Below are 21702 nucleotides of genomic sequence, written 5' to 3'. Positions count from 1 at the left end.
GGCTTGTGACTGTCCCACTGACTGCCAAGTAAATAACACTGTCAAAGTGCAGGAAAGTATGAAACGCAGCGTCAAAATACTCCATCTGCCATCAAAATATAATAAAGCAATCTGGCAGCTTAACGTCACCATAGTGATATTTCGGATGCAAAACATGTACGCTCTCCAGTCAGCCTCAATGTCTTCTATATGTATTTGTGCTTTGATCCGAACGCAAACGGCACAACCCTGCTGACACAGAAGAGCATATGCATTTTGTGTGCATCGATATTCTCCAAAATGGCACTCCCTATACAGTTCAATCATATTTATTTATTTCAGTCATATTTATTTCAAGTGGTATTGGGGGAGAATTCTCATTATAGGGAGAATCTGATTGGACAACAATCTATAGTTCATGATGAGTGATTACTTTTGAGTAAAAACAATTATAAATAATACATGCCCGTTTATGCTTAAAGTTGCCAAAGCTATCTTGAAGCAAAAAAAGCACATTTGACAAAATGTATATTATTTCTGACTTAAGATACAGTGACTTCAGTTAACAAAGACACATGACAGGATGTAACTAGAAATTACAAGATGGCTTGGGACTGTGCATCAAGTAAGAGACATAGTGACAAATGGATGCCATGATGCAGTTGCTCTTGTGACTGTGTCATAATCTTTACTGGGAGAGCACTATTTACAGAATCATTTGCATTCCGCCCATTCAGAAGCCGCATGAATTCAAGGTCAAAGTTCAAAGACTCATAACATGCTGTAAATATAAAAAAAGGGAAACGTCTCTCATGTGATTCTCTTCAACTGAAACAGACTTTTTCATTTCTCCATACTGTTACACCAGTAATACAAAACTATTTTTGATGAATGATTTCTTGTTAAACTACACAATTTTAATTTCTTAATTAGTTCAGTGTTGAAAATAAAACAACAGAAGACTGAAAATCAAATAAAAACAAATGACAGCAACAAGCTATAACTAGCCTTACTCAACAGGTACAAATGCAAATAACATTGCAATCACAAACATTTTTATAAAACCTAACTATTATTATTTTAGATCAATTTAAAGTGCACCACAAAGCAGTTTTAAATAACAAAATTAGTTTTAAATGTTCATTTAAATGACCTTAGAAAGCCTGTAAACCTGTGCGCTATAGAACTGTAAAGTGCAGCTGTCAGCTGTAAGGACTTTGCCTGATTTGACTTGATTTCCCTGATACACATATGTATGTATGATGCTCAGCAGCTTTATTCTGGGTTCCTCTGACCAAAGGGAAGAGCTGACTGGCTGCGGTCGGGGTCGTTCAGCCGGAGGATGCGGATCAGGTTATTGACTGGCAGAGAACTGAGACACGGAAACAACAGAACATTGCGTTTTCACTAGGACTATCAATTTAAAACAGCTTTATAAATGATAAAAATAAGCCAATCATCCTCTAATTTAACTACATTTACACATTTCTGAATGAACTCTAGAGAAGCTCTTTACCTCATGCTCTGTGGTGTGAGAAAAATAAACTGTCTGTAGCGCTGACTGGCAGCGATTTTCAGCATCATGTCCATAGAGATCCTCCGGTTCACCATGTCCTGAGAGAGCAAACACACACTACAGTGACTGCATGCCCTTCTCCAGGACTCCAGTGATAAATATCTTGATACCAATGACTTGATGCATCAAGCAGTGACAGAAATGTCCAAAACCACTACACATTATATTTGCATATTATTAATTTATCAACAATGTAAGAGTATTTAAATGAACTATAAAACACTAAACCTTTATATTGAAAACAATGCTGCAAAACACACACACACACACACACACACACACACACACACACACACACACACACACACACACACACACACACACACACTTAACAAGCCTCTTATTAACACCAAGGCTAAATTCGATCATTAATGAGGTACATATTGTAAATATTATTACAATTTACAGTTTTTATACATTTCAAAATGTAAATTATTTCTGTGATTCAAAACTGAATATTCAGCATCATTACTAGTCTCATGATGCTTCAAAAATTATTTTGATATGCAGATTTGCTGCTCAAGAAACATTTCTAATCATTATCAAATGAAAGAAAACAGTTGTGCTGCTTAATATTGTATGAAAACTAGGATGCATTTACATTTTTTTTGCAGGATTCTTTGAATATACTTTAATTACCATATACACATCAAACTCATCTAGGGCACGGAACGGAGCTTCAGCTATGGCCCACAGTGACAGAACGAAGCACACGGTCGAAAACGAACGCTCTCCTCCAGACAGTGAACGCATGTCACTCAGATCGGCCTTACCATCCTGCCCCGGCTGAACCTGGGAAAGAGAGAGATGACCGTCATCACGAGAAACTGCTGGACTTTTAAAAGGTCACTATAACTATTATTAGTCATTAATGATACTATCATCACGCAAAGTCTTACTGATATGGAGAGAGTCTCGTTCTTGTGGTCAAAGGTCATCTTCCCTATGTATCCTCTCTGAGACAGCATGGAGTCAAAGTAGTACTTACAGCGTACAGAAAGATACCTGGGAACACACACAAACACAACCACATCATCATCATCAGCACCCTAAAATCTCCATTAAAATGGTCAAGCACTTTGATATGTACTACTGTAACTTGCAGTTTTAAAATGACACTAGTCAAGTTTAAGATGTTGGGCTTTTTGTAATATGTTTCAGACTAGTGAAAAAAAAACATTTTATTGGACTTTATAGATTTGTGTTCTGGCTGATGTAAAGTACAGCATTTTCAGATTTATGGAATGATAAAACAATATCTAAAATCCCTGATGTAAACTCTTTCAACAAAATCAAACCTAAAATGAAATTTAACCTGGACTTATATAATGCTCAGATTGCTTTTCTTGAAAAATATGCTAATTCTTGCTGATTATATTTTTTAACATACCATTTCAAAAAACCTGCAAGATAAAAAAAGCAATTTCTAACATCAACTTGGTTATGGTGACTAACTGCGTTGTACAGAAAAACCATAGAAGAGAAGACAAACAACAAAAAAACCCCCAAATGTTAACCAAAGTTCAGACACATTAAAACTATCTTTTTGAAAACATTTCGAATCAGTCAGCGAGAATCAGACGAGAGAATCTAAAGACACTTACATTCTCAGTTCGGAGTATACGCTGTGTCTGCTGTTCATGACCTCAGATAACAGGTGGATGAATTTCTCCAGACCCTTGACCTGTCGGGCTATTTTGTTGAAGTTTTCCTTCGCCTCATGGAACTGCCTAAAAGATTCAATGACCAACAACTTCATTATATCATCATAACATACAAACCCCGCCTGAGTGATAAACAATGTAGATGTGCTTCTGTGTGGTATTGTGGCAGTACCATGGTATATTATCAGATAAACTGCTCTGATTGTCATATATCTGTACTAGGGTATCATTTATTATAAGACGTATTTTAGAGGGCCCTTATTATGGATAATAAAGGGTTAATATTTTGGTTTTGGGACATGAAAGGTCAAAAAATACTTTTTATAATATTATTATTAGTATACTTTTGTTTTATAATATGAATTCATTTTTATCTTATTTGCTCAATGACTCCCAAACGATTCACTTAATGATTTATTTTTACAAACCCTATGTTTGCAGTTCAAAATCGGCTCACCAAAACTTTTTGGGGAGTTTAGCTCCTGAAGACCTCTGCGCTACCATTGGTCCGAGGCGGTTACACAATCGGTGGGGGTGTTCTGGAGTTATAAAGCGTCATAAAGAAACTCAAGTTTTCCAAAGTGATGAAAAAAACCAAAATGTAGTAAGAAAATAAATATTACACCATGCTGCTGCTGTTGTTCTTTAAAAGCGAAATTAAGGTATACAATAAATGTTTACAATAATCTATAGCCCGCCTCCAGCAGCACGGGTGTCAGAATGCTCGGAAACTGCATACTGTCGTTTAGCCTTTTCAAACTTCTTTTAGCCCTCAAACAAAGAACGACAGAGTTCTTCTGAAGTGTTTATGAAGGGTATTTTACTTGTAATTTAATAAGAAGTAGGCCAACAGTGCCCCCTGCCATATTAGAACTCCTTACCGAATGGGCATTGAGACCGGTTTACTCTCACACACACCGAATCATTCTGTACTGTGCTTTCACAGATTAAATGTAGCTTCAAGAATGATCCACACTGCTTACTTGATCAAACCCCCAAGCATTCGGAGAACATGTGAGTTAATGTATTCCTCTTATTGGCGAGGAATCTCTTTAGCACGATAAAATTACTCATATCATGATAAGATTTTGGTCATATTGCCCACACCTAATAATAACACTTCCATCAGTAAAATTCATCTTCTGGAATCACATGAAAATATTTGTTTAGAATTGTTTTGGGCTGTTTTTTGCATGTAAATGCATATTTCTCTCTTCATATTTCTTACTCTTGAGAAAGCAGTATTATAGTAGAGCACTTGTTAAAAAAAAACCGTTTCACTTCACGAAACATTAACTGATGGACTGGAGTGGTGTGGATTAGTGTGATGTTTTTTATCAGGTGTTTGGAACCCATTCACTGCAGAGGACCCACTGCTAATCAAGTGATGCAATGCTAAATTTCACCATGTGTTTTCTAATGAACACACTCATGTACATCTTAGATGTCCTCAGGGTGAGTAAATTTCAACAAATATTCATTTTTGGGTAAACTATTCCTTTCATGGTCCTAAAAAAAAAGCTGATGTACCTGATGATAGTGTCTCTGTTTCCTTGTTGGTCCTGTTGTGTGTTGATCTTGTGTCTAAGGCGGCTGATCTCGCTGTCCAAACTCTTTGCCGTTCTCTTCACAACCAATCGCTCTTGGCAAATTTCTGAGGCTTTCACTATGGAAGTCTGTCAAAAACAGATTTAGTCAGACAAGCTCAAATCTTTTCATATCTAATGGATCAGTGTAAGAGGTCAGGGTTTGGTCACCTGTAACAGCTGGTCCTTTTCACTCAAGTCGTTCTTTAGTGTCTCAATCATGCTCACATGGGCTTTCCGCTTCTCTTCATAGTGTTTTTTATGATGTTTACTCCTCGCCAAATCCTGATCGCTGTTGCTCAATTGCTCCTGCAAGCGAATACAAAAAACCCCCTCTTATTAGAACATGTGCTGCTATGACCTGTCCAGTAGTGAACCTGAAACTCATAATCCTTATTTTGAAGCTTGACAGCCTGCTGTTTTTAAACATTAGCTAAGAGGAATTAGGGCTCAGGTGGTTAAAAGCTCCCCACTGATGATGTTACACACACTCTTGCCTCTTTCTCTAACCTTAATGGGCTCAGCTTCCTCTGCGATGCTGTTAAAAGCTTCCCTCTGCTGCCGGGAGAGCCGCTCAGCCTCCTCATATTCTTTCTTGTATGTCAGCACCTGATTCTGTGCAGCTTCAGATTCCACTCGACACTCACTTATTCGGCTGCTGAGCTCCTCCAGTTCCTCTTCCTGAACACAGAACCATATTTAGACACAGAAACCCACAGAGACATTTATCTTTATTATCAGTGAATTATGTTTGTTACCAAAGGTTTCAAGTCTTCTGACTGAGGTTCCTCAACATTTTGCAATTCTGCCAGCTCTGCTTTAAGCTTCCGACAACGTTCCTGTTATTCAAAATATACAAAATCAAATACACATTAGAACATATTTGGTTAAAATGCTATGATGTGGTCTGCGCACTGCTGGTGTTTAAAGACCTGGGCTTTCTTGCGGTCTTCGTAGGCTATGCGAAGAAGAGTTTGGTTCTGCTTCTCGTCCTCGGTGACCAGTTGCATGTGCTGCTGAAATCGATCCAAATGTGTTCTCTGGGCATGTAAAGCAGACTGCAAATGTCTGCAGAACAAAGAACAAAAAAAGTTTGAAAGTAAATAATCATGTTGAACATTGTTTCAACATGATAAAGGGTTACTCCACTCCAAAATGAAAATTTTGTCATTTATCACTTAATCCGATGTCGTTCCAAACACGTAAAATCTAAATTTTTTAATGGAACAGAATTTAAGATATTTTGGATTAAAAAACCAGGAGGCTTGTGACTGTCCCATTGACTGCCAAACAATTTACCACCATTAAGATCGAAATGAAAGACATCGTCTGAATACTACGGAAAGATAATCCACGTCTTGTAAGCGTATTTACACTTACAGCGCATCCTTTCATTGCTAAGGTGAAGCTGCATGCCGAATCGTTGAATAAGGTCATTATTTTTTATTTAGTTTCGTAGCTTTATAACATCATGACTGATCCACAAATGGCAGATGGAGTATTCAGATGATTTCTTTCACACTTTTAATGACCGGGCCAGTCACATGGATGCCAGTTTTCATCCAAAATATCTTTAATTGTGTTCAGAAGATGAACAAAGCTTTTACGGTTTGGAACAACATTGGGTTAAGTGAATAAATGATTTTCATTTTGGGATGGAGTAGTCCTTTAAATTAGTGTTGGCTTGACAAAGAAGAAAAATTTAGAGGTCAAAGGGGTGGTTAACTGCTTTTTTTCTAAGAGCGATTGTGTTTGTTTTTTTATACATTATAATTTACCTTTAGTCCACACTGCTCTGTCCCTTGTCCTATAAACACTCTGATTACCTGCTTTTATGAAGCAATGGGCTCAGACTGGTTAGATGGTACAACTTTTTCTTGTTATACTCATACTTTTAGACATACTGCTATGTTAATATTCATTTACGGATTTGGGCTGTGCAACGTCTTCACACACAGACGAGTGTGACATTATACACCTCCATGAATAAATGCAATTTAAATTAATCTCTCATGCTTCAATGCCCTTTGAATGGAATGTATACATTTGCTCTGAACATTCGCTTTTCAGAATTTCCTGATGTACTCAAGGACTAGAATTGAGAATATAAATAATAATATAAATATATACTTCATTAAACTGGATCATGCAGTGAAAGAACACACTGTAAATGCACACTCACTAGTCTAGATTTCCCATAATGTGTGTGCCACCTCTGTAGAAGTATTTTTAATGATTTTTGCAAAATGCTCAATAATGTAAAAATCGCACATCGTTAAAACAAAAATTACAATATCACAGACAATATATATATATATCAAACACCCCTAATTGTAATGCTTCATGTTTTTGTGGAAACCATAACTTTTTTTCCTACCAGGATTCTTTGATGAATACAAAGTTTGGAAGAACAGAATTTATTTGAAATTACAATGTAATGTTATAAATGACTTTTATCATCACTTTTTGAGAAATTTAATTTGCCCTTGCTAAATAAAAATGCTAAATTTATTTTACAAATGATGGTGGCAGATACGAGTAAACTAGTTAAACCAATACTAATGGGAACATGTATTACATCCAGAAATACCATCAGACCATCTGTTTATAATTGTGTGCTGATGCAGTTCTATTGCATGCTGCTCGAAATGCCTGCGTTTTTTTAAAGTCAGCTGGATTTTGATTAGCTGTCAATGTTTTTGTCATTCATCAGCTGGAAATAATCATTCTAAAAGTGATTCCAACGATATTATTCTTCTGTTGTCCCAAGTACTCTGTTATTTTTCCATCTCATCCATTTATTTATGACTGTAAAACAAGACAGTTTTGCCACTAGGCCCCATGTTTTACGTCAAAATACATTATATGTAGAAAGTTAAGAAAGTTAAGGAAGTTAAGGAAGTTGACCTAAAAACCTAATTAGACCTGCATTGGGTTAACTAATTGAAATTCTTTTTGCCACGCACTGAAAAGATTCCAGACATCTCAAAAACGGATCATATTTTCAAACCTGACTTCCTCTTCGACATCTCTGCTGAGGTAGAGTGCTCTGCTCTGTTCGGAGGAGTAGTAACGGTTAGAGTAGACCTGGTCCCCCTCACACGTGAAGGCCTCCCTGCAGTTATTTGGTCGCTCTACACTCTGCATGACCCTTCTCGCATCTTTAGCATTCTGTGGAAAAATCCAAGCAGAGCTGAACAGAGCTCTTCACTTCACACTATGATCAAACAGGGAAATGCTTGTGGCCCTCCTCGTGATCATACCTTGATGAGCAGAATGGTTTCAATTCCCCTCATGTCGATCAGGCAGTTGGACACAACTGGATTCTCAATGTCAAGTGCCTGGAGCACAGTTGGATATTCACGGTGACTGACAGCCCTGCAAACCAATAAATAAAGGAAAACATTTAATTCATCTTTTCAATCATACACGTTTTCTTTTGTGCTTTGTCAGAAACCTTTATTGGCTACAAACCAAAGATGTGAAGTTCTGGCTAGAAACATTCTAAATGACATTAGTAAGTAAAAACAAATCAAGTGGGTCACCAGCTTTGTTTTTTCCTGACTTTTTACAGAAAAACTTTAAAACAACAGATAAATGTGGATTTGCCATTTTATTAATTGCTTTTAATGCAATGAAACCAAATTGGCAGAGAACTGAAATAAGTCTGAAAACAATGGTAATCATTCCTAAATGAGATAACAGATCAGGTACAGTGATCTCTAGCTACCTGCCCCTGACGTCATATGCCCTGTTGGTAAATGTGCTAACGATGATCTGAGGTCGTCTGCCATGCTGGAAGAGGCGACTCATGATTTTCTGTAGCTCTCTCTCGTCAGCATGGTTATCACAACAGAAAGCTAACATCAGAGCCTTCAGACAACACTCCACTGCAAGACTCAGCTCCGTATCCTGCAGTCGGATACAGAATCCTAGAAACAAAGTAAACAAAATATGGCAGTGTTGCAGCTTTTATATATAAATATACATATATAAATAAAAATATACATATGCATATATATATATATATATATATATATATATACATATATATATATATATATATATATACATATACATACAAAAAAAACTTAATTCACATGCTGGAAAATCTGAGTTGGCCTGATAACAATTAGAAAGAGAACACTAACGCTTAAGCCTACCTATGCTTTTATATAATGGTAGATTTAAAAGTCTTTGACAGAAAAACAAACATGTTCATATTAAGGGTGGACCTCATTGGTGTAACAATGTTTCCAGCTGCAGTGAACACGGGTTCAGATGGTGGGCTTGCTGTGCAAATGTATTTTAAGCAACTGTGGCCAGGTACCTTGCCTCATTATTCCACCACCAAGCGGGTCTTTTTTTCCTTTCGCAAATGGCAACCGGAAAGGGCTCTTGAGATATCAAGCATTCAGCCATTTAACGCTCCGCACTGCAACAGCTAAAGTCTGTCTACACGGCACTTTATGTCATGTCATGAATGAAATGAGTCATCGGTTTTCTGTCAGGGATTTGTCTGCCGCACCGCATCAAGTGTAGACAGCATAAAATTGTGTTCTATTGTATTTTGTAGTGCTGCATGTTCTCCTTTAATTTTGAAGTACAGATTATTTATTGTGTACATGAATGCATGGGCACCAAAAAGTTTCATCCTTGCCCAGTGACTGCCCTATTTTTCTCCAGAAGCGATGACTAATCAAATATAAAATCAAATTACTTTTAAAAGTAACTTTTAACCCCCTTAATTCTGAGGTTTAGGATACTTGCCGAGAGGTCCAACAGGTTTCTTCCTGAACTGACCCCGCTGGTCAGCCTCATCTATAGCCCTTAGCAGTGCTGGCATATGCTCTCCAAAACGACAAAGTCGGTTAGCTCGACTTTTTTCCATTGCAGACAGGTCACGCTGTTTAGATTCTATCGCACGCAGCAGATCCTGCTTTTCACAACTACGAAATGAGAGAAAAGAAAGACAGCAAGATAGGCAAAGTGAGACCAGAGAACAGACAAAATAAGAATTAGAAGCGAGCACATTTCTGTTGTACATATAAGATGCGGTAACCTTTAATAAGTTTAGTAACCTTTAGTACAGTAAGCGAAATGCTTTTTCAGAATTCTGACTTTATAACTCACAATTGTGTGAATTGTCATAGGTTTATATCTAGAAATTCAGATTTTTTTGCATGTTTAAAAAATACTATCAAATTTGTATTTTTTCACGATAACTGTGAGCTCAGAGGTGATTAAGTGATGTTATACACTTCTGTTGAAGCAGCGTTATTCAGCATAAGTAACTTATTTCTTAAATAATTTTGCTAGTGGAAAAACTACCCATGATTCTGCAGAAAAATCTTGACCTATCAAAGAATTGCAAATTTTAAGTGCCAGATTTAAGTGCTATAATCAGGCCCGATGTATTCGTTATTTGGCATTTTTCAAACATCAGCATCGGCCTATATTTTTTCTGTTTGGCTGATATGATTGAGGCTTGTGTGTGTATGAATCACTTTTTGACAGCAAAGTCTGAATAAATTATACTATGTGATGTTTACAGTGCTTTGATGCAACCTGTGTTGTTAAAAGCGCTATATAAATAAAAATGATTGATTGATTGATTGATGTGTTCAAATATAGGCGTGCGCTCATGCAGCAAACATGTCGGCAGTGTTAACGCATTTAAAAGTGTGTGAGAAAGACGCTACAATCATTACAAGCACCGACAGAGTCTCTCTAACCCTCTGATGAGAAGAGGAAGGGTGGCTGATTACTGATGACTGATTCGCAAAATGATAAATGATTAGCAAATAAACTGCAGACCGCTAATGTACGATTTGCATGTAGCGCATTTAAACAGCGCTCGGTGTATCTGCTTGTTAGCCAGGGTTCAAAATCCAAATCTGCGCCGGAAGCGTTACTAGTCAGCTGCTCGGTAACATTATTCGCATGCATTTATAAAAATAATTTTTTTTTAAAAAAAAAGTAATACGATAATAATAATTCAAACAGCTCTATTAATACATTTATCATAACACTCATTTCTAATGTTTAGAAAGAATTTGCATAGTTATAAGTATATTTCGGAAAAGTTGAGCATTAATAAATATTATTAAATTTAGACAAAACAGTAAAAAGCACATTTTGGCTATTTAACTTATGGAAACATTTTCTTTGGGAAAAATGTGAAAAACCGTGTTTAGTATTTGGCCTTCGGCCCAGTGTTTCATTTCTTCGGCTTCAGCCAAGAATTCTAATTTCTGTGCATCCCTAGCTGTGACAGCCGCTTTCTGGCCTCGTGCTTTGGACGGTTTAAAATGGTTTCAGCGCGATAAACATGATAATCAGAACACAAAACATTTAAAGAAACGGGCACAGAGTGTTTCTGCTTCCACTGAAATAGGCCATTTTCAAAATGATATAATAAATTATCTGTAGGGTATTTTGAGCTGATAATTCATAGACACGCTGAGGACACCAGAGACTTATATTACACTTAAAAAAGGGCCATAACATGCCTCCTTTAATATTTATAAGCATACCATTCATATTTGATATAAATATAAACTATATGGTTTCTATATGTATAATCGACATCTTTTAATCCATAGTTTCATATTTCTCCACCGTTTTTAATTATATTATGGTGTCTGTAATGCTTCATGGGATTGGAGTTCTTTCTATCATTAAAGCCATTATGTGCACAGTCTAGTACCTTTGACTTTGAAATGTTGTAATTTCATCCTAGCTGGTGTGGTTCAAGGATTTTATTTAGAATCTATGTGACTAAGAGACTTTATTTACATCCATGACTAATATCAATGAATGGTGCAAAATTTCCCCATACGTGTGCATAAAAAATATTTTTACCAGCAACTGCACTAACCTCATTTTACTCAGCCTGTCTTTAGCTGCGGCGCAGGCCTGTTGAAACTGATCGATCTGCTGAGCCAGAGTGGAGTCCTGGAAGTGTAATTGTTCCAGCGCAGCCTCAATGTGACTCATCTTCTCCACACGAGCATGAGTGTCAGCCGAGTTCGTCTGACTTATGCTGGACAGAGAGGAGGGGTTCAGGGTTATAATGAAACAGCTGGGAATGATACAAAGTTAACGTTACGTAACGCTGTTTCCTTTCGGTAAACGTTTGAAGTACCTGTGTTTGAGTTCTCGGATCCGCTTGTTGAGCTGATCTTTATCCTTTTCAAGGTCTCTCAAGTTGGTCTTTTTACGATGAAGACCAGCCTAAACCAACAGGAATGAAAAAGAAAAAGCACTGAGAATTGAGCTCATGAAGTTCTCTGTTTCCCTTCTCGTGGTGTTGTGATTGTGCACCTCGGCGGCTTTGAGATCTTGGTTGCGCACATGTGCTCGGCTCTTCAGCTCAGTGCACTGTGGCTGCAGCTGCTGCATTCGCTGTGTCACACCCTCCAGCTGATCCTGCAACTGTCCCAATATCCTGTTGGCCTCCTGAACTTTCCCCTACAAACAAACAAAAGCCAAAATAGACACATACTGTGAATCAAACATAAATAGATTTTCTTCAATAAAGTAACCAGGGCTGTGCACAACCATAGACTGTAAAAAAACATGGATGTAGTGTCACCCGTAGGTTTCTAAAGAGTTTTTTTGAGGCCCAGAGCTTGGTTTAATCTATGCTATTAGGGAAGGAAAAATACGTAAATCCTAATAATCTTCATATTTTCCATGAACCCAGCATATGGGCCCTGATATAATTAAAACAAAACCTGAAGAACGAACTGAAATTACGGCATTTCAAACAAAAGCAGGCCAAAAAAAGTTAAGATTATGCAGTTTGAATCGGCTCACCAAAGCAAACTTTTTGGGGAATTTGTTTTAGCTCCTAAACATCTCTGAGCTACCATTGGTCAGAGGGGGTTACACAATTACACTTCTTTGTCGCGGGAGTTTTCCCCCCAGTTCGTATCTCATTCAGCTGAGGTCAAGCGAGGCAGCAACATCTCCAAGTTGCTCACAATATACATAGCTAAGAATGTTCAGAATGTTTGCATAATATATATGCATAATATGCAGTAAAAAGCATTAATACATTAAACTTATTGTAAAAAATTAGATGAAGACAAAGCTTGTTTCAATCCAGTTGGTTGTTCTTGAGCATGTCTGATAAAGAAACTGATTGGTTGTCGCATCAAATCTTTGAACATTGTTTAACGTTTGTTTTAAACACTTTGTGTTATGTTATTGGAAAATTATTTGTTTTTCAATACAAGACCTGGATTGCTATGCATTTACTTTTTTTTTTATATATCAAGAACTATCATCTGCTAGGAGGAGAAGCCTCAGTAAACACAAACATGGCTGCCAGGGGTCCACCAACTGCAGAATACTTCCTACCTTGTGCTTTCTTACTTCTCACTTTAAATAACTTTTTATATATATATAACTAAAGTTATGTTACCAGTAATTTTAAAATGTAATTTTTATTTATGCCCGTGAAGCTACTTGTATCTGAATCTGTGCTGTGGAATAATGTATTTCTGCTAAACCTGGCCCCAAACTGTAAAAAAGAAAAAAAACTTGTGCAGAAAAAGCTGAAATCTGGCCCAAACTATTCTTCAGTCAAATCTTCATGAACACCAGAGGATACCAGACCACAGAAACTCTAGATAATATTCAGTCACCTCCCACTCTTCCACTTTCTGGTCATATTTGACAGTGGCCTTCTCTTCAGCTGTGATTCGTTCTCTCATTGGCTTCATCTCCTGCTCCACTTCTGCCACCTGATATACACGGACATACATTTCAGTATTAGGCCACAATCTTCAGTTATGAGATATTTAAAGCATTTGATCTTCTAGAGATGGAAACCATAACTAATTCATGATTCGGATTCAATCAGTAAATGGTTAAAAGAGAGTCATTCTGGCTGAAAAAAAAAAAAATCCATTCATTTGTCAGTCAGCTGGCTGTATATTATTTGCAACTCAACATAAATGTGCCACAAAAAGTATAAAAACCACAGCACACCTTAAAGATTATGCGATTATATGAAAATGATCAAATCTGATTAGTAAATAATAATAGTATTGTGGTGTTCATTTGCAGTCACAGCTCATGTTGTGCTATCAGTGATTCCTGACCAGAGCCCAGGCCATCTGATTCTTCAGCTCATTCAACTTCTGCTGCATTTCATCAAGTGAAGCCAGACTTTTATAGCGCTCTTCTTTCTCATGGTACTTTCTCTTCAGCTCTTGTAGAGTCTGTGTGGGAAGAAATGGAGTGCCAGAAATCAAAGAGTGAAAGACAACTACACTTATGGAATATAGCAAAAAAACTGTGTTTTTCTTGTAATTAGGAGTGCTTGTCCTCTTCATTTAAAAAATAATTGATGATCAATAATATAAAATTATGAACCAAAATCAGCCACCTTATACGAGACTGACATTTGACACAAAGGGAAATTTTCTTTTTACCTCTGTAAATGCATTTTTCTAATTTTAATAAATGTATGCAGTGTTTTCGCTAGAATTTTTCCAGCTGGTGACGGGACTATTTCCCACTCAAAATTGAACTATTTATTTTAACTAAAAAAGACAAGTAAATTTTAAATAATAAAATAATGACAATCAATAGCAAAAACAAAAGCATTAAGATACAAATTAAATTATGAATACTTAAATTTTTTCGATTAGGTCTAACTATTCAGCTATATATAATAACACTGGACCTCATGCACATATTTAATATACTGTTACACATTGATCAGCGCTTTCTATTCTTTTTAGCTGCATTTGTCTTCCTAACTTAAAACATTTCAGAGCAAAAAATCTGATAAAACTTCCTAATACGAGGTGACATTTGACTTTTAAAGTGAATTATTATGCAATGGCATAATTTTTATGTCAAAAATTAGTTTTTAAGCTTTTCATAATTTCTATTTAACAAAATAAGAAGTACAGTAAGACAAAAAAGTTGCCAATAGTTTTAATAAAAAATTGATTGGTACTATAGAGGATTTCAGATGTTTAATGAGGCTCAGATGTGGAATTAAAACACACAAAATCATGTGTTATAAGCTAAAAATTAAACAACCAGCAGGAGTGAATTTATTCAACTGATTTGTTCGAACAACTGATTGATTCAGGAATGAAGCAAGTGACTGTCTTCATGAATGTGTTTTGTGTTCATGAATCACCGACTCACCAGATTTGTTCAAAAACACTTTCATTCATGAATGAAACCCTGCTGTGTTTGCATTTAGAGCCGCACCTGAGCAGTTACTTTATTTGGAACGATTATCGTTGATGATATAGAGCAAAACCATGCAGAACTTGTTTATCATGTACTGTACATTATGTTGGAACCTGTGGGAATTAGTAAATTATTATTAATAGCTGTAATCCCGCTCCGAAATTCAACTTCTGCTGCTAATAAACTAACTGTGAATGACCCTTTTTTTTTTTTTTTTTTTCATCGGATGGAAATCCGTCATAGACTGTAACTAACGGAAATCTATCACAGCAACAGAGTACTTTAATCCATGTATACTGCCAACTTAAAGAGCATCTAGTTCAGCAATCCCATCACATACTGTTTCCAAAGCTGCTCCCTTCAATAGATAACTTCAGTTCAGTTACATAAACCACTTTGTAAATGTGATTATTTCAGCCCTCACCTCTCTGTACTTCTCTACTGTATTCTGGGTCATGGTCTTGGTCTTCATGATGTAGCTGTAATCTTCTTTCATCTGATCAAGCTGAGTGGCCTTCATGAAAAACTAAAGAAAAAGAGTAAAGCTAATTAAAGATAATTTTGATATTGGTTATAAGAACAAATGCACAAACACACGCAAAGTCTCACTTTATATTTGTCGCCCTCTCCTTTGGAGTGGAGGAAGTGTTTACTCATTTCCTGAGTTAGGATGGAGACCGGATTGTCCACCTGAGATCAGATCAATCCAAACAGATCACTTAAATAGTTTTGTTAGCAAACATTCAGAGGGTTTAGAGGATCTTTAGCCATACCTGGATGTTAAAGTGATCCAAAATGGAGATCAGCTCCTCCTTTTTTGACGACACTAACTGACCTATAGACAGGTAAAAAAAATTGTGCTCATTTATCTGTCATATGGTAGAAGCCAACAAAATTAGGCAGATGTCGACCACGGACAGGTTACGTGACTTGTCCTCATCCTAAAACCCTTCAACAAAACTATGCAAGGTAAAATAAATATAACCCTGGCTACAACAAATACAGGTTCACTAAAGAGCATAAACACGGTTCATACCAACCACAGTGTTTTCTGCAGTGAAATACTGGGCACGAAACCATCAAATCTGGTATGACTGACATCTTTGGTACTTGTTATACAATCTAAAAGAAAGCGAGCACCACAGATGCTGTGCACATGAGCATATCTGACTCGACTGGCTGTCTATTACACATCAGGAAAGAATCAGATGCTGGCTTTAATTACAAGCTCCTCAGCAAATCTCCGCTTGCCTACAATCACGAGAGCACAGACACGAATGTGATTTAGGAACGCATCACAGTTACATTTTTTTTTAACTCCAAAAGTATGGAGTTGAAAAGTTCAAACGAATGATTAACAATTTCGACTGAAATTGTTTTATAAATCACTATTAAATGTATAAACTGCAATGCCAGGATTGCATTGCTCTTAAACTAGTAAAAAATATATAATATAAAAAAATATAATGCATCGTAGTCAGATATATCTAGGATGATTTGAGTAAGTGCTTTGGGTAAATAAATCATAGGATGATTTCATTTTTGGGTGAACAGGTTGATTCATGTGGATTATTTTTACAATGTATTTTCGGGTGAATGCACTTTCAAAATTAGAAAAGAATTCATTTAAAATACACTTATTTATGTTTTAGACATGAACATGGATCTTATGAAGTTGGAGCATCATGAGGGTAAGCAAATCATGACTTCTTTTTTTTAGTTAACGTCTTTAACTCACACTACCCAAAGTAAGTGAGCCAAAGTTAAAAATCTTATTTGCAAGCGTACCTGTTTTACTTCTTAGTTTATATGTCCGTATTCCCTCACTGGAGATACGAAGATCTATGATGATGGACTTCCCGAACGTCTCTGGCTTATACGCATCACGACCCCTGTTCTTCAGGGTGATGGACACATCCGCAGAACTAAAGATTCCAGAAAGAAAAAAACTGTCAAAGACTATAAATAGACTGTGACCGCGTGCAGAAAAATCCGGATAGGCGTGTCGTACCTCTCTCCTTCCTTCACAAAGCCTTTGAGAGAGGAGCCTCTGTTCGTGGTGTGAGCTTTACCTCCCAGGGCTACAATCAAAGCTGTCAGCACCGCACTTTTTCCACCTAACACACAAACACACACGAAAAAAACTATAAATAAAAGCCATAAAACCTTCTCCAGCGTTGAAAACGGGCAACTGTCACAACACTGCCTCTTTTTATTATCATAGTTAACAATATGCCTATTTTAAAATAGATTTAGCAAATTACGGAAAATAATTTGCTAAATGTATTTGTACCCAAAATCATCATAAACTTAAAGGAACAGCTCACCAAAAGATAAATAGACAAACTTAGGGACCTCTTATAATTTTTCTGTGAGGCACAGTGAACACTTTTATGGTTCTGTGGCCCCCTAGTGGTCCAGATAGTGGTGTACCTATTTTACAGCTTAAAAGGTGTAGTTCACTCCAAAAATGTAATTACTTACCTTCATGCTGTTGTTTGAATAGTTAAGAATAACCTTCTTTTTGCACAAAAAGCATTCTGATAGCTTCCTAAAACTGAACCACTGATGCCACACACACTGTTTCACTAATATCCTTAATATGTTTAAGGGTCTTATTAAAAATATCTTAATTTGTGCTCTGAAGATGATCCAATGTTTCACAGGTGATTAATGACAGAATATTAACTTTTGGGTGAACTATCCCTTAAGTCTTTGAACAGTGCTTTAAAGCTTTGATTATCACATGATGGCACACATTTATTTTAGCGTCATGCATTACTATATTTTTGAACAAAAAACTTTAAATATAGAAAAGGCTGAATGCTTTGCTGTTCAACTGGACAAGGTAACTAACATATTCTGTTTTGCTCAGATAAATCAACAGATGAGGAAAATGTCAAGGCAAATTGAAAATAAAGAGTAAATAACATGCATCATATTTTATTTTAAACATCAAATAGGTTAAATGAGTTTATTCAGTAACGGAATCGTCAGACTGTTTCAAACAAGTAGTCTGGATTACGAACTAGGTATTTTAAATTTACACAGGACAGAAAAATCTATTTGCATGCAGCTAGAAATTAAATATGGAGAAGGACTTACTTCCATTGTTTCCTACGACAAAGTTGACGTTTGGACCGAATGCGAAGGGACCAAGCATCGAGTGGCACATGAAGTTCCTTAGAGAGATGCTCTCTATGATGCCCACTTCACCTGTGACCTGAAAACACACATACATAGAGCGTACGGGGACGTCACAAGCAAACGTCTATTACACATCAGGTATTTTACAGCAAATGCGAGCAGTCTTACACTCTGTGATGTGCTCGTGCCATCTCCTGAACTGAAGTAGTCCGTTTCAGCCTCATCGGAGAGATCCGGTTGAGACAACCGGCTCCTCTTATCGGGCGTCTGCCCTGAATTACTGCTCTTCCTCTTCGACATCTCCTACAAACATCAAACACTGATCATTCACTAAAGGTAATTAATATACCTGAATGTCATTACACCGCCATGTCACTTAATAGGAGATCAAACAAGTGGGAATATGTACATTTGGATGTTTTCCTTGTCTTGCTGCAAATAAAGTTTTAGCTTTAAAAATGATTAACATAAAGTAAAGTCACAACAGATTAAATATATACACAAAAAAAAAAATATATATATATATATATATATACACACATATTTATATATATACATATTTTTTTTACTTGCAATTCCTAATGTATGTCTATTTTCTCACCTGCTGTTTCAGCCACAGAATTAAAGTAATTGTGGTTTTTGTTGTTTTTATTGTTGAGTCAAAGTTCTACAAAGAAAAAATTATCTGAACTGTGAGATTAAAAAGTTAATTTCAAAAAAGCGGACAGCATTTAGGCTGTCTTATGGTTTGATATCTAATGATAGAAATTACTATCATGAGTGTTTAGTCAATATCCAAGTCAGAGTTATCTTTTTTAGAAGACACATCAACGTCGGTTCTAAATATAACATGGAAAATTTACACACAACGTAACGTAAGCAGAAACAGTACGTTTATTACAATTGCCTGCATTGTACAGTAAGCCTAGAAAAAAGAAACCTGAAAAGTCATAACGTTTTGGTATTGATCTGACACTGAGCTGTTCTCATCCCACAGACCCAGACAAAACTGTCCACGATCACAGAGATCAAGATAAAATCATTTGCTCATCCTAAAGGAAATATATAACACGTGATGACATCACAGCAGTTCAAATGAAAATCAAAACATGAAAACGAAACCACTTGAGATATCGCTAGAGGCGACTTCGGAAACTTTCATTAAAGCAATTTTACTGCGAGATACCGGGCAGGTAACGTTACAACATTACTTTTCTTTCACGAACACTAACGTTAATGTCAAGTTGAAATTCGCTTTCTGCTAAAATGTTAGCGGAAGGGCGTCAGATGTCATTTACTCAATAAAATCAACGCGGACACGTAAAACAGACAAGCGGAAGCTACGTGTTAGTGATTATGGCGCTTTTATGTCAAGTTTTATGGCAAAACTCAAGTGTTTGAAACAGACGCAACATACCACTAAACCTTTCTGCTCCTCGCGCGCTTTGACTGTTCGCAGGGCGCGATGGCGTCAGGCCACTTCCGGCTTGTCTCCACCAATCAGATAACTCTGAGCCATGAGGAGGTTGAAAATGAAACGTTTTTTCAAAGATATATCCTAATGCATTTATTAAACCACCCCTGATCTGTATATAACATTACGTAATGTTGTCTGTCACAGATTGGTGATTAAACAACAAACGTTGGTCATAAAGAAGTAACGGAAATTCCAACAAAACTGTGTGAGAATAAAGAAATGTTCAAATTCAGCAAAGGAAGAATAGAAAAATATCTAATCACATAAATGTTCTGTATTATAGATTATTGTATATATATTATATATTTTTATTATTATAAAAAATAATAAATTAGATATAAAATAAATTAAATTAAATTAAATTAAATTAACTTAAGTCTCTAATGCACACAGCGGTTTTTTGTTTGCCATGGATCCGGAGCTGCCAGAGACAACTCTTTTTCAAAAGACTAAAATGTCACTCTCCACTAGATGACGCTATTGACCACATTTTTATTTTAAACCAATCCTTTTCCAGAGCCTACTCCTGTTACCATCACCACTTGGTACATTTTACTCATCTAAATGCACTAAGAACAGGAAAATAAGCCTTAGCCAGCCTTAAAACTATGAATATATTAATGAAATAACTACATACTTATATTTAATGAAAAATCCAGATAAATAATTGTACTAATTGAACTGTAAAAACACCAGTTCCCTGGCAAACTGTCAGCATAGTGACTTCACAAAACTGCCTGCTTTGTGAATTCCACTTTAAAGAGGAGTAAAGTTACTGGCTAAAGATCACGATTTTGGGGTTGCAGTACAGTCAGATCACCTCTAGTCAAGAGATGTCTACTGGACATCTCAGATTTAGTCACTGTGCCTCAGTGTCAGAATTTTATTTGTGATTTCTACAGGAGATAAAGTCATGTCATACCAGGCTGAACACAAAATCTCCCATAGTGTATAGAGCAGGGTTCCTCAGATCTCACCCTGGAGGTCCAATGCGCTAAAGAGTTTAGCTCCAACCCTGATAAAACTCTATTTTCTAATGATCCTGAAGACACTGATTAGCGTGCTCAGGTCTGTTTGATTAGGGTTAAAGCTAAACTCTGCTTGAAAATGGTCCAGATTTAGTCCAGATCACTGGTATAGAGAGATCATGAACCTGTTAAATATTATATATTTATTATATATACTGTTACTGTTGCATTATTGCTGCATTAGCATAGCAAAACCTAATATAGTCACTATTGTCTGTATTACATTAGCTCCTGCATCGATAGACTGAGACATGTATTAGTCCGCATGTCAAATGTAGGCTATTTTAATGTTTTTGCTGTTAAAAAGGGACTATTTTTGCGACTTTGGAGCAGTTTTGAAAGTTTGCGGTTGGTGAAAAGGCCGCTACAGTGTGCGCCTTTGCAAAAATAGGTTTATTTCAGGTTTAAGTCCGGTTTCCATCTGCATTAAACCCAAGGTCTGAGATGTGCTAGCAGTGATGCATAGCGTGAAAATTAGATAATGGAAGTGACGTGTCATGCTTTAGAGGCAAAGACAATGGGGGAATCAGAATCGAGGCCAAAGTCTGAGCCAGAAAGACAAAAAAGCAAGGTGGAAAGTTATTAATGGGCATGCACGGTTATTAATATTGATGTCAAAAAAATCACTAGCATCAGTATAAAATCCACAGACGATTATTTAGGACGATTGTTATGTCTAAAAGCGAATTAATGCCTCTTTAAGGAGCCATGTGTTATTGTCATGCTTTGATTCAGTAAGATAACTTAAGAAAAAAAAAATTCTGACACCTACCGATCCACCTTGGCATTTCTGAAACAGCTTTAAGGAAAATACACAAGAGGCCTAAGATCCTGTATTTTACAGCCTTTATACCAGATGCCAGTCGATAGATTTCCTCTCAAGAACTTTGACATTTGGGGTTTTCCCAGAGCATCTAGATGCGAATCTCCATCTCCAAGATTTGCAACCGTGAATTAGATGTGTGTTTGCGGCGCAAGCGATTTCGCTCACGTCATTTGTCAGGTCTGAAGACGTTTAAAT

At 36.5% G+C, this 21702-nt stretch overlaps 1 protein-coding gene across 3 annotated transcripts; it reads right to left on the bottom strand.

Moving 5' to 3' along the window:
• Positions 1–645: 645 nt before the first annotated feature.
• On the bottom strand, positions 646–21702 carry si:dkey-119f1.1 (Structural maintenance of chromosomes protein 6-like). Of its 3 annotated transcripts, XM_043221183.1 has the most exons (28): positions 19594–19641; positions 18778–18843; positions 18345–18479; positions 18135–18252; positions 17041–17146; positions 16818–16954; positions 15803–15864; positions 15639–15719; positions 15454–15555; positions 13919–14038; positions 13460–13558; positions 12132–12278; positions 11953–12041; positions 11686–11850; positions 9576–9754; positions 8536–8737; positions 8069–8183; positions 7816–7976; positions 5738–5873; positions 5564–5644; positions 5316–5486; positions 4977–5114; positions 4750–4895; positions 3160–3285; positions 2455–2560; positions 2195–2347; positions 1496–1593; positions 646–1351 (listed from the first exon to the last, which is right to left on the bottom strand). In XM_043221183.1, exons 3-28 carry the CDS (start codon positions 18474–18476, stop codon positions 1255–1257), a joined length of 3267 nt encoding a protein of 1088 aa, XP_043077118.1. In that variant the 5' UTR covers positions 18477–18479; positions 18778–18843; positions 19594–19641; the 3' UTR covers positions 646–1254. The 3 variants fall into 3 exon arrangements, with proteins under 3 accessions (XP_043077118.1, XP_043077138.1, XP_043077128.1); XM_043221203.1 differs by lacking the exons at positions 18778–18843; positions 19594–19641 and adding an exon at positions 21454–21702; XM_043221193.1 differs by lacking the exon at positions 18778–18843 and having other exon boundaries at positions 19594–19691.

This window comes from Puntigrus tetrazona, chromosome 2 (assembly GCF_018831695.1).
Source record: "Puntigrus tetrazona isolate hp1 chromosome 2, ASM1883169v1, whole genome shotgun sequence".
NCBI lineage: Eukaryota > Metazoa > Chordata > Actinopteri > Cypriniformes > Cyprinidae > Puntigrus > Puntigrus tetrazona.
Note: the sequence above shows the minus strand (reverse complement) of the source record. Positions and strands in the feature narration are given on the sequence as shown.

Coding starts and splice junctions, on each gene's coding strand:
- si:dkey-119f1.1 (XM_043221203.1), bottom strand. CDS start 18,476: ATGTCGAAGAGGAAGAGCAGTAATTCAGGGCAGACGCCCGATAAGAGG. Junction 15,556..15,638: donor GAGAGGGCGACAAATATAAA/GTGAGACTTTGC, acceptor CTTTTTCTTTAG/TTTTTCATGAAGGCCACTCA. Junction 5,487..5,563: donor CAGAAGACTTGAAACCTTTG/GTAACAAACATA, acceptor TTCTGTGTTCAG/GAAGAGGAACTGGAGGAGCT.